At 45.3% G+C, this 13,312-nt stretch overlaps 1 protein-coding gene across 1 annotated transcript in view; it reads right to left on the bottom strand.

The window, feature by feature from the left end:
- mgat4b (alpha-1,3-mannosyl-glycoprotein 4-beta-N-acetylglucosaminyltransferase B) overlaps window positions 1–13,312 on the bottom strand; it is a 301,140-nt gene that overhangs the window by 12,772 nt on the left and 275,056 nt on the right. Inside the window, exons 10-11 of the mRNA XM_067995968.1 lie at window positions 9,572–9,679; window positions 145–338 (exon numbers count right to left, since the gene is read on the bottom strand). Coding sequence (XP_067852069.1) covers window positions 145–338; window positions 9,572–9,679 — 302 coding nt within the window. The remainder of the gene's footprint in view (window positions 1–144; window positions 339–9,571; window positions 9,680–13,312) is intronic.

The raw sequence follows: 13,312 nt of genomic DNA, 5'->3' as shown, positions 1-13,312 counted from the left end.
CAACAACCGAAGAACTTGTATGCTGCTTTTAACATAACAAAGCATCCCCCAGGTACTTCGCTTAGATCCCATATGGAATGGTGTCTTTAAATGGATATAGACGTATTACATATAGCATTAGATCTATGTAATATTCCAACCTACCTGTCCACTTTCACTGGTGTAAAAAATCTGAAACGTATAAAATCACCGGCCACCGGAGTGAAAGCCCAGAAGAAGTCCTCTCCTAGGTAAGCCTTTTCCAGCGTAAAATGCTGGTAGGTTTTCAGGCTGGTAGTTACCTCCGCTGGGGGATTGGAATGCCCTTTGTGCAAGGCATGTTTTCCAAAGTCCTTATCCTGGGAAAAACAGCAGTGATTTGCTTGATTAACAAGATATGGTAAATGTACAAATCTATGCAAGACCCTCAGTGTTTGTACCTGCAGGTACCAGGTAACCAGTAATATTCCAAGATGACCCAAGAGAGCTTGTAACCCATGCTGGAATGTAGGAGATTAAGGGGTGATTTGATTGAGGTTTTTAGGACTTTGAAAGGAATTGATAGGGTAAATAGAGAGAAACTTTTTCCGCTGATGGTGGAGTCTCGGACAAGGGGACATAACCTTAAAATCAGAGCCTGGCCATTCAGGAGAGAAGTTAGGAAACACTTCTTCACACAAAGGTTGGTAGAAGTGTGGAACTCTCACAAAAAATGTATTGGATGCCAGCTCAATTAATAATTTTAAATCTGAGATAGATAGATTTTTTGCTAGCTAAGGGTATTAAGGGATATGGAGCCAAGTCGGGTAAATGGAGTTAGGATACAGATCAGCCACTATCTCATTTAATGTCGGAACAGGCTCGAGGGGCTGAATGGCCTATTCCTGTTCCTATGTTCCTATGAAATTAATTTTAAAAAATTGAAAAAGAAAAAGATAAGGGAAAGAAAAGTGCTTAGATTTATGTAGCAGATCACCATCAAAATATTGCTAAGTAATTTGCACAATGAATTGCTTTTTGGGGGAGTTCTCCCCTGTGTCCTGGCCAACATTTATCCTTCAATCAACACCTAAAAAAGATTGTCTGGACAATTAAGCCATGCTGTTTGTGGGACTTTGCTGTGTGTAAATTGGCTGCCCTTTCCCCCTACATTACAACAGTGACTACACTTGGTTGTAAAGCGGGTTGGGATGGTCCTGAGGTCGTGAAAGGCTCTGCAATTCATTTCCTTCAGTTGAAAACACAGCCTTTCTGCACAAACAGCAATGACCAGCTCTCCTGTTTTTAGTGGTGTTGGTTGAAGGAGGAATGTTGGCCCCAGGACACCGAGAAAACTCCCTGCTTCTCGGAGATTAGTGCCGCAGGACGTTGATCTGAATGACCATCTGAACAGATTTACCGTCTCATCATAAGCAAGGACCCCTCTGCTCTTCAATCTTGGTTAGTGTTGGACATCCTTGGTATTTATAGTAAAGCACAAGTCAATTTCCCATGACATTGCACATAGAGAGTTTAGACTTCAGGTATAGTCTTCAGGTGAAGTGAGGTTAGAGGTCGGGGGTATAACTGAACCAGGATGTACAGGTGTAATTCAGACCCACTTTAAAGTCGTACATTCTGCCCTTATTTTTGCATTTGCATTATAAATTCCTAGGCCCAGATTTATAGTGGAAACTGCCTATGTAAACTTGTCACACTGTAATTACACCCTCCCACCAGTGGTGGACATAGGAATAGTTGGCAGCGAATGCACACAGATATAAAGATAATTGACACATTATATAGTAAATTTGTAAAAAAAATCAATTTTGTAAATTTATTTCGAAGCTATATGACCGCATAATTAAAAAAACGTTTTTTTTGGAGCAATGGAGAGGGGGAAAAAATGACCCCGGTCTGGGAACACCTCTATTTTAAAATTCTCATCCTTGTTTTCAAATCCCTCCGTGGCCTCGCCCCTCCCTATCTCTAACCTCCTCCAGCCCTACAACCATCCGAGATCTCTGCGCTCCTCCAACTCTGGCCTCTTGCGCATCCACGATTTTCATCGCTCCACCGTTGGTGGCCGTGCCTTCAGACGTCTAGGTCCTAAGCTGTGGAATTCCCTCCCTAAACTTCTCCACCTCTCTCTCCTCATTTAAGACGCTCCTTAAAACCTACATCTTTGACCAAGCTTTTGGTCACCTGACCTAATATCCCCTTATGTGGCTCGGTGTCGAATTTTGTCTGATTACACCTGTGAAGCGCCTTGGGATGTTTTACTACGTTAAAGGCACTATATGAATGCAAGTTGTTGATGTTGCAATCTTGTGGTTTAATTTAAAGTACTGTTAAGAATTAACCTTTTGCATGCCGTTTACTATCTTGTATGCCTCTATAAAGTCACCCATTCCTTCCTTCCGAGATAAAAAGGCCATATCTCGCCAGTGTTTCATCATAACTCAAGCCCCTGACACTAGTGATCAGAACTGGGCACAGCGCTCAAAGTGCAGACTGACCAGAGCACGGAACAGTTTTCTGCCCGTATCCTAACTCGTGTAAGATACCCTTTTCGTAGGATTTGGTTTAATCTCGTATGATTAAGGTTTTTGCTTTCTTTTCACTTATAAACAGCTTGTGGACTAGTACCGTAACTAGAAAGAATAAAATGGTCAAGCTCCTCATGCCCAGAATTCTTCAGGGTACGGATGACATTTACCAAGAAAAGGCTTTGTCAGCAAGGAGTGGTCTTCGGTTAGCAAGGAATGCTGAATAAGGGGGCAGTGGTCTCCCAGATAAGAGGGTAGCCTACATCACAAACATACGAGGCAATGATCAAGTTAGGAACTTTTAAGGGATGGCTGTGCGTGACCAGAGCCCGATAAAGATCTTAAGCTTCCTGTCACAATTTGTTGAGAGAGACAGAACGAAAGAATCGCTGAAGGTTACGTTCTCTATCCAGAACTAAAGTGGGGTAATATCGTTTATTTCTCTATATGACTATTGCTTAAGATATTGAGTGTGTCAAGAGTCGGTCGAACTCAATAAAGATTATCTGCAACCAAATTGGTGTCAAGTCCAAGAACCTTACACTCAACAAGTCCCGTTCACCCAGTACCAGCGTTTGCTGACTTACATTGAACGTCCATTCCTACTACACAGAATCATACAGCAAAGAAAGCTAGTCGGCCCATCGTGCCTGTGCCGGCCCTTTGAAAGAGCTATCCAATTAGTCCCACATCCCCTGCCACCCACCCAATCCTTCCCCATAACCCTGCAAATTCTGGGATCCCCGAAAAAAACGTTTAAAAATTCTGATACCCTTGTCGATAAGCACTTTACAAAATAGCATTCAAGAAATGCATGAATGCTGGAAATCTGAAATAGAAACAGAAATTCAAAGAATCATAGAAAGTTTACAGCATGGAAGGAGGCCATTCGGCCCATCGAGTCCACGCTGGCTCTATGCAACAGCAATCCAGCTAGTCCCAATGCCCCGCCCTATCCCCGTAGCCCTGCAAATTTTTTCCTTTCAAGTACTTGTCCAGTTCCCTTTTGAAGGCCATGATTGAATCTGCCTCCACCACCCCCTCGGGCAGTGCATTCCAAATACTATCCGCTCAACGCATAAAAAAAGTTTATCCTCATATCACCTTTGGTTCTTTTGCCAATCACCATAAATCTACATCCTCTGGTTCTTGACCCTTCCGCCAATGGGAACAGTTTCTCTCTATCTACTCTGTCTAGACCCTTCATGATTTTGAATACCTCCATCAAATCTCCTCGCAACCACCTCTGTTCCAAGGAGAACAACCCCAGCATCTCCTTCTACAGATCCCTGAAGGTAGATAAGGTGGTTCAAGAGGCATATGGGATACTTTCCTTTATTAGCCGAGGCATAAAATATAAGAGCAGGGAGGTTATGCTAGAACTGTATAAAATATTGGTTAGGCCACAGCTAGAGTACTGCGCACAGTTCTGGTCACCACATTACAGGAAAGATGTGATTGCACTAGAGAGGGTGCAGAGGAGATTTACGAGCATGTTGCCAGGGCTGGAGAATTTTAGCTATGAGAAAAGATTGGATAGGCTGGGGATGTTTTCTTTGGAGCAAAGGAGGCTGAGGGGTGATTTAATTGAGGGATATAAAATTATGACGGGACTCGATAGAGTGGATAGGGAGGACTTATTTCCCTTAGCAGAGGGGTCAGTGACCAGGGGGCATAGATTTAAAGTAATTGGTAGAAGGATTAGAGGGGAGTTGAGGAGTAATTTTTTCACCCAGAGGGTGGTGGGGGTCTGGAACTCACTGCCTGAAAGGGTGGTAGAGGCAGAAACCCTCATCGCATTTAAAAAGTACTTGGATGAGCACTTGAAGTGCCGTAACCTACAGGGCTATGGACCAAGTGCTGGAAAATGGGATTAAGCTCAATAGCTCTTTTTTGGCCGGCATGGACACGATGGACCAAATGGCCTCCTTCTGTGCTGTAACTTTCTATGATTCTGTGATTCTCCAGTCTATCCACGTAACTAAAGTCCCTCATCCCTGGAATCATTCTAGTAAATCTGTTCTGCACTCTCTCTAAGGCCTTCACATCTTTCCTAAAGTGCGGTGCCCAGAACTGGACACTATACTCCAGTTGTGGCCGAACCAGTGTTTTACAAAGATTCATCATGACTTCCTTACTTTTGTACTCTGTGCCTCTATTTATAAAGCTCAGGATCCTGTACGCTTTTTTAACCGCTTTCTGAACCTATCCTGCCACTGTCAACGATTTCTGTACCTATACCCCTAGCTCTCTCTGTTCCTGTACCCCTTTTAGAATTGTGCCCTTTAGTTTATATTGCCCCTCCTCATTCTTCCCTCCGAAATGTATCACCTCGCATTTTTCTGCATTAAATTTCATCTGCCAAGTGTCTGCCCATGCCACCAGCCTGTCTATATCCTCTTGAAGTCTATCACTATCCTCCTCACTGTTCACTACACTTCCAAGTTTTGTCTCATCTGCAAATTTTGAAATTGTGCCCTGTACACCCAAGTCCAAGTCATTAATATATATCAAGAAAAGCAGTGGTCCTAGTACTGACCGCTGGAGAACACCACTGTACACCTCCCGCCAGTCCGAAAAACAACTTTTTATTCGTTCATGGATGTGGGCGTCGCTGGCAAGGTCAGCATTTATTGCCCATCCCTAATTGCCCTTGAGAAGGTGGTGGTGAGCCGCCTTCTTGAACCGCTGCAGTCCGTGTGGTGAAGGTTCTCCCACAGTGCTGTTGGGAAGGGAGTTCCAGGATTTTGACCCAGCGACGATGAAGGAACGGCGATATATTTCCAAGTTGGGATGGTGTGTGACTTGGAGGGGAACGTGCAGGTGGGTGTTGTTCCCATGTGCCTGCTGCCCTTGTCCTTCTAGTTGGTATGGGGGCGCGGGTTTGGGAGGTGCTGTCGAAGAAGCCTTGGCGAGTTGCTGCAGTGCATCCTGTAGATGGTACACACTGCAGCCACAGTGCGCTGGTGGTGAAGGGATGCGAATTTTTAGGGTGGTGGATGGGGTGCCAATCAAGCGGGCTGCTTTGTCCTGGATGGTGTCAAGCTTCTTGAGTGTTGTTGGAGCTGCACTCATCCAGGCAAGTGGAGAGTATTCCATCACACTCCTGACTTGTGCCTTACAGATGGTGGAAAAGCTTTGGGGAGTCAGGAGGTGAGTCACTCGCCACAGAACACCCAGCCTCTGACCTGCTCTTGTAGCCACAGTATTTATGTGGCTGGTCCAGTTAAGCTTCTGGTCAATGGTGACTGCCAGGATGTTGATGGTGGGGGATTCGACAATGGTAATGCCTTTAAATGTCATGGGGAGGTGGTTGTTGGAGATGGTCATTGCCTGGCACCATTGTTCACCATTACTCTCTGTTTCCTGTTACTTAGCCAATTCTGTATCCATGCTGCTACTGCCCCTTTTATTCCATGGGCTGGAATGCTGGAACTACAAAGGGACTATGACCATCTTTGCTCCTTGTTGTATTCCCATATTTTACAAATGATTGCAGTACCAGCAAGTCACTGCGGATGGTGCTGCTGAACCACTGAGAAGCAAACTTGCCCCGATTTCAGTGACCCTGCATCCTTGTAACACAAAGTGGGGTAATTGATGCAGCCCATGATTCTTGTTATTGTGTAGATGTGAAAATTTAATTACGGTGTTTATAGTTACAAGAGTAAAATCAACTGAACAGTCGCCAGAATGAAACGTTGCTTCTCGCACTGAAGGGAGTCGGGCCATTCAGCCCATCTAATTTGCATTGCATACAGCAACAACTTGCATTTATTTAGCGCATTTAACATAGTAAAACGTTCCAAGGTGCTTCACAGGAGCGATTATCAAATAAAATTTGACACCGAGCCACATAAGGAGATATTAGGACAGAAGACCAAAAGCTTGGTCAAAGAGGTAGGTTTTAAGGAGCGTCTTAAAAGGAGGAGAGAGAGGTAGAGAGGTTTAGGGAGGGAATTTCAGAGCTTAGGGCCTAGGCAGCTGAAGGCACGGCTGCCAATGGTGGAGCAATGAAAATCGTGGATGCGCAAGAGGCCAGAATTGGAGGAGCACAGAGATCTCGGAGGGCTGTCAGGCTGGAGGAGGTTACAGAGATAGGGAGGGGCGAGGCCATAGAGGGACTTGAAAACAAGGATGAGAATTTTAAAATAGAGGCGTCGCCGGACTGGGAGCCAATGTAGGTCAGCGAGCACAGGGCTGATGGGAGAATGGGGCTTGGTGAGAGTTAGGATACGGCAGCAGAGTTTTCATAGAATCATAGAAGTTACAACATGGAAACAGGCCCTTCGGCCCAACATGTCCATGTCGCCCAGTTTATACCACTAAGCTAGTCCCAATTGCCTGCACTTGGCCCATATCCCTCTATACCCATCTTACCCATGTAACTGTCCAAATGCTTTTTAAAAGACAAAATTGTACCCGCCTCGACTACTGCCTCTGGCAGCTCGTTCCAGACACTCACCACCCTTTGAGTGAAAGAATTGCCCCTCTGGACCCTTTTGTATCTCTCCCCTCTCACCTTAAATCTATGCCCCCTCGTTATAGACTCCCCTACCTTTGGGAAAAGATTTTGACTATCTACCTTATCTATGCCCCTCATTATTTTATAGACTTCTATAAGATCACCCCTTAACCTCCTACTCTCCAGGGAAAAAAGTCCCAGTCTGTCTAACCTTTCCCTATAAGTCAAACCATCAAGTCCCGGTAGCATCCTAGTAAATCTTTTCTGCACTCTTTCTAGTTTAATAATATCCTTTCTATAGTAGGGTGACCAGAACTGTACACAGTATTCCAAGTGTGGCCTCACCAATGCCCTGTACAACTTCAACAAGACATCCCAACTCCTGCATTCAATGTTCTGACCAATGAAACCAAGCATGCCGAATGCCTTCTTCACCACCCTATCCACCTGTGACTCCACTTTCAAGGAGCTATGAACCTGTACTCCGAGATCTCTTTGTTCTATAACTCTCCCCAACGCCCTACCATTAACGGAGTAGGTCCTGGCCCGATTCGATCTACCAAAATGCATCACCTCACATTTAACTAAATTAAACTCCATCTGCCATTCATCGGCCCACTGGCCCAATTTATCAAGATCCCGTTGCAATCCTAGATAACCTTCTTCACTGTCCACAATGCCACCAATCTTGGTGTCATCTGCAAACTTACTAACCATTCCTCCTAAATTCTCATCCAAATCATTAATATAAATAACAAATAACAGCGGACCCAGCACCGATCCCTGAGGCACACCGCTGGTCACAGGCCTCCAGTTTGAAAAGCAACCCTCTACAACCACCCTCTGTCTTCTGTCGTCAAGCCAATTTTGTATCCAATTGGCTACCTCACCTTGGATCCCATGAGTTTTGGATGAGCTCAAGTTTATGGAGGGTGGAAGATAGGAGGCCGGCCAGGAGAGCATTGGAATACTCGAGTCTGGAGGCAACTAAGAACTTACAGCGCAGAAACAGGTCGTTTGGCCGAACCCAAAATTGGCTCAGCGGCAGGAAGCAAAGGGTAATGGTCGACGGGCGTCTTTGTGACTGGAAGGCTGCTTCCAGTGGGGTTCCGCAAGGCTCAGTACTAGGTCCCTTGCTTTTTGAGATATATATTAATGATTTAGACTTAAATGTAGGGGACATGATTAAGAAGTTTGCAGATGATACAAAGATTGGCCATGTAGTTGATAGTGAGGAGGAAAGCTGTAGACTGCAGGAAGATATCAATGGACTGGTCAGGTGGGCAGAGAAGTGGCAAATGGAATTCAACCCAGAGAAGTGTGAGGTAATGCATTTGGGGAGGGCAAGCAAGGCAAGGGAATACACAATAAATGGGAGGATACTGAGAGGTGTAGAGAAAGTGAGGGACCTTGGAGTTCATGTCCACAAATCCCTGAAGGTAGCAGGACAGGTAGATAAGGTGGTTAAGGCAGCATACGGGATACTTTCCTTTATTAGCCGAGGCATAGACTATAAGAGCAGGGAGGTTATGCTGGAACTGCATAAAACATTGGTTAGGCCACAGCTTGAGTACTGCACACAGTTCTGGACACCACATTACAGGAAGGATATAATTGCACTAGAGAGGGTACAGAGGAGATTTACGAGGATGTTGCCAGGACTGGAGAATTTTAGCTACGAGGAAAGGTTGGATCGGCTGGGATAATTTTCTTTGGAACAGAGGAGGCTGAGGAGAGATTTAATTGAGGTGTATAAAATCATGAGGGGCCTAGATAGAGTGGATAGGGAGGACCTATTTCCCTTAGCAGAGGGGTCAATAACCAGGGGGCATAGATTTAAAGTAATTGGTAGAAGAATTAGATGGGAGCTGAGGAGAAATTTTTTCACCCAGAGGTGGGGGTCTGGAACTCACTGCCTGGAAGGGTGGTAGAGGCAGAAACCCTCATCGCATTTGGTGCTTGGATGTGCACTTGAAGTGCCGTAACCTACAGGTCTATGGACCAAGTGCTAGAAAGTGGGATTAGGCTGGACGGCTTTTTTTCAGCTGGCACAGACACGATGGGCCGAATGGCCTCCCTGAATGGCCGTAAATTTCTATGATTCTATGATGGTTTATGTTGGCTTGTTGCTTATGTCTATGGGTAGGTACTCTTCAGGTCACTTTTTCCAACTCCCGACCCGCCCCACCCCTGCCCAGGCCGCCAGCCTGTGTCCCTCATCATTCTGGAATTCATCACTTGAGTCATCACTTACTGTACTTTGTGCCAACAAACTGCACAAGTCAACAGCTCAAAGCGCCAAGGAATTATTCAAGTTATGTTTAGTGGCGGTTTATAGCTATCAAAATTTCTCCTTACTTGTAAAGTTTTGATGGGACTCCCTCCGGTCATTGGATCATTCACTTTGATTTCAAGTGCTGTACACTTGCTGCTTTGTTAGGTAAGGGTATTCAGGGCTATGGAACAGAGGCGGGTAAATGGAATGGCGGAACAGGCTCGAGGGGCTGAACGGCCTCCTCCTGTCCCTGTGTTTTATTTCCGGCCTTCTCCTGCGTCGCACGTTTTACTGCAGAATACTAACTCAGGAGGCTCAACTTACTTTTAATTTCTGGATCTTTCCGGCCAGTGACGAGTGAGTTCCTACGTGCTGAAACAGGGATGGCTTGAAACGGATTCGTAAGTTTGCTTTCTGTCTGTCACAGTGCTTCTGGAAAGGGGAAGAAGAGAGAGAAATAAACCCAGTAATTATTGCACCCAAGATGTCGGTTAATCAAAGGGTAGAAACTGAAAGCCCAGACAATCATTGAACCGCGGGATTTTACAATTAAACTGAAACAGAATAAATCACGGATTTATTGGTGGAATGTGCTCATGTAAATAAAATCTCAATCACAAGTGATACATTTACAGCGTAATGTCAAACAAACACATGCAATCTTAGCCAAGGCTGTCCTCGAACAAACACTTTAATTAATTAAAGGTCAGCCACAGGGGGCGGGGGGGGGGGGGGCAAGTGCCCAACTGTCTCAGATTGGTCAGGGCCAAGAATGGAGGAAAGGGCCTGTGGAGAAAGGCCATTTCCTGGTTCTTAAAAAAGCCTTACGTAACGACTTGGTCACTAGATTATATTGAGAGATCATAAGAGGGTGATTTATTCACTGAATAGTGAACGGGGAATATGACAACAAAGTCCGAAAACCAGTCAATGGGTTTGGCAACTGAAAATGATCCATTTTCAAACGCAATTGACAAATCATGGAAACTAATCCAGAACTAGTTTACCTCCAGGCTACGTTTGGCCGAGATGGACAACTTTTCATATTTGTTGACTCGAAGAGCATTTGTGTAAATTGTGAAAACCGATCGTAACTAGATGTCCGAAGCCAAAAAGCCAACACAAAATGGTGCAAAAAAAAAACAACTATCTTAAGCCGTGGCAAAGTATTCGTTGGATATCAAGACCACAACATGACTTTTGGCCACTCAATTGAACAATGAGCCTCTGTGATTTCAAATACTTTCCCACCATTTCCTGCTCTCCATCTCCTCCCCTCCCATTGTATTTACTCTACTGTCATCCAGCGTTATGGAAGCCCAATATAATTCTCTTTTATTCAGTGCAGTACTGAGGGGTTGCTGCACTGTCGGAGGTGCCGTCTTTTGGATGAGACATCCGTCTGCCCTCTTAGGTGGACGTAGAAGATCCCGTGGCGCTATTTTGAAGAGCAGGGGAGTTCTCCCTGGTGTCCTGGCCAATATTTATCTCTCAACCAACATCACAAACAGATTATCTGGTCATTTGTCACATTGCTGTTTGTGGGACCTTGCTGTGCACAAATTGGCTGCTGCGTTTCCGACATTACAACAGTGATTACACTTCAAAAGCATCATTGACTGTAAAGCTCTTTACGACGTTCCGAGGTCGTGAAAGACACTATATAAATGCAAGTCCTTTCTTTCTTTCGCTTGCTAGCTAAATGTTTCCTGTCCCTGTTTCTCCTGAAGGTATTGGGTCCTTGCTGGGGCCACGCTTCCACAGTCTTGTGCCTTACTCCCGCTACTCATGTGCGACCTCGATGATGCAGGGCTATGGGGAAAGAGCAGGGGGAATGGGACTAATTGGATAGCTCTTCCAAAGAGCCGACACAGGCACGATGGGCTGAATGGCCTCCTCCTGTGCTGCGTGATTCTACGTGCGTTGACCATGGAGGAGCGTCACAGTCGAGTCTCATCCTGTCCTCGCCCAACAGCCAGTCCCAGCAGTGACCGCCGACAGCGAATCAGGAGCAGGAACACTGGAGGATTTTCTCCATGCTAGCCCAGCGGTGCTGAGGCTAACCGTACCACCTCTGAGACCGTCCTGGCTGAGATCAGCTGACTCACCAAACAGCGGGCGTCGAACCTGGCTCAGTACGACACCAGCGTACTCAACTGGGTGGGGGGGGTGTGAAAGGGGATAGAAGTCATCCAACAAGATTATCGAGACCCTCATCGCCAGTGACCCTTATCAAAGCAGGAAGCTTTCCACCATCATTCTTTGGGACCCACCAAAAATATATAATATTGTTTGAAATCACGAGGCAAAGACTTCATACAACAATACAGCACAGGAGGCGGCCACTCGGCCCATCGATCCTGTGCCGGCTCTTTGAGACGTACTGTCCAATTAGTCCCCCCGCCCATGCTCTTTCCCCATAACTCTGCAAATGAGAGACTTGGGATTACAGAGGCACTGTTTCTTTGTAATAATGAGTAGGGTATTTAGTTCCAGCTCCGCCACTGGCTCAGTTAATAAATGTACTGCCTGGGGCAGGATAACATTCTCTATCATTTCCTCCCCCCTAGTCAAACAGCCTACCAACGCTCACCGTCTAGTCTCACACATGAAGCATAGTCGCTGGGGGAACATAGGAACAGGAGTAGGCCATTCAGCCCCTCGTGCCTGCTCCACCATTTGATAAGATCATGGCTGATCTGTGATCTAGCTCTATATAACTGCGTTTGGCCCATATCTCTTAATACCTTTGGTTGCCAAAAAGCTATCTATCTCACATTTAAATTTAGCAATTGAGCTAGTATCAATTGCCATTTGCAGAAGAGAGTTCCAAACTTCTACCACCCTTTGTGTGCAGAAATGTTTTCTAATCTCACTCCTGAAAGGTCTGGCTCTAATTTTTAGACTGTGCCCCCGACTCCTAGAATCCCCAACCAGCGGAAATAGTTTCTCTCTATCCACCCTATCCGTTCCCCTTAATATCTTATAAACTTCAATCAGATCACCCCTTAACCTTCGAAACTCTGGAGAATACAACCCCAATTTGTGTAATCTCTCCTCATAACTTAACCCTTCAAGTCCGGGTATCATTCTAGTAAACCTACGCTGCAGTACCTCCAAGGCCAATATGTCCTTCCGAAGGTGCAGTGCCCAGAACTGCTCACAGTACTCCAGGTGCGGTCTAACCAGGGTTTTGTATAGCTGCAGCATAACTTCTGCCCCCTTGTACTCTAGTCCTCTGGATATAAAGGCCAGCATTCCATTAGCCTTCTTGATTATTTTCTGCACCTGTTCATGACACTTCAATGATCTATGTACCTGAACCCCTAAGTCCCTTTGGACATCCACTGTTTTTAACTTTTTACCATTTAGAAAGTACCCTTTTTTGATCCAAAGTGGATGACCTCACATTTGTCTACATTGAATTCCATTTGCCACAGTTTTGCCTATTCACCTAATCTATCAATATCGCTTTGTAATTTTATGTTTTCATCTACACTGCTTACAATGCCACCAATCTTTGTGTCATCGGCAAACTTAGATATGATACTTTCTATGCCTTCATCTAAGTCGTTAATAAATATTGTGAATAATTGAGGCCCCAACACAGATCCCTGCGGACTCCACTAGTCACATCCTGCCAATGTGAGGACCTACCCATTATCCCTACTCTCTGTCGCCTTTCGCTCAGCCAATTTCCTAACCAAGTCCGTACTTTTCCCTCGATTCCATGGGCTTCTATCTTAGCTAACAGTCTCTTATGTGGGACCTTATCAAATGCCTTCTCGAAGTCCATATAAATAACATCCATTGACATTCCCCTGTCCACTACTTTAGTCACCTCTTCAAAAAATTCAATCAGGTTTGTCAGGCACGACCTACCTTTCACAAATCCATGCTGGCTCTCTGATTAACTGAAAATTCTCGAGGTGTTCAGTCACCCTATCTTTAATTATAGACTCCAGCATTTTCCCCACAACAGATGTTAGGCTAACTGGTCTATAATTCCCCGATTTCCGCTGCTACTCGAGGGGGGCTATACCCCGGTAAGAGGCCGTACCTTTG

The sequence above is a fragment of the Heptranchias perlo genome, chromosome 14, assembly GCF_035084215.1.
Source record: "Heptranchias perlo isolate sHepPer1 chromosome 14, sHepPer1.hap1, whole genome shotgun sequence".
Taxonomy (NCBI): domain Eukaryota; kingdom Metazoa; phylum Chordata; class Chondrichthyes; order Hexanchiformes; family Hexanchidae; genus Heptranchias; species Heptranchias perlo.
The sequence above is the reverse complement of the archived record's forward strand: the minus strand, read 5'-3'. Positions and strand labels throughout refer to the sequence as shown.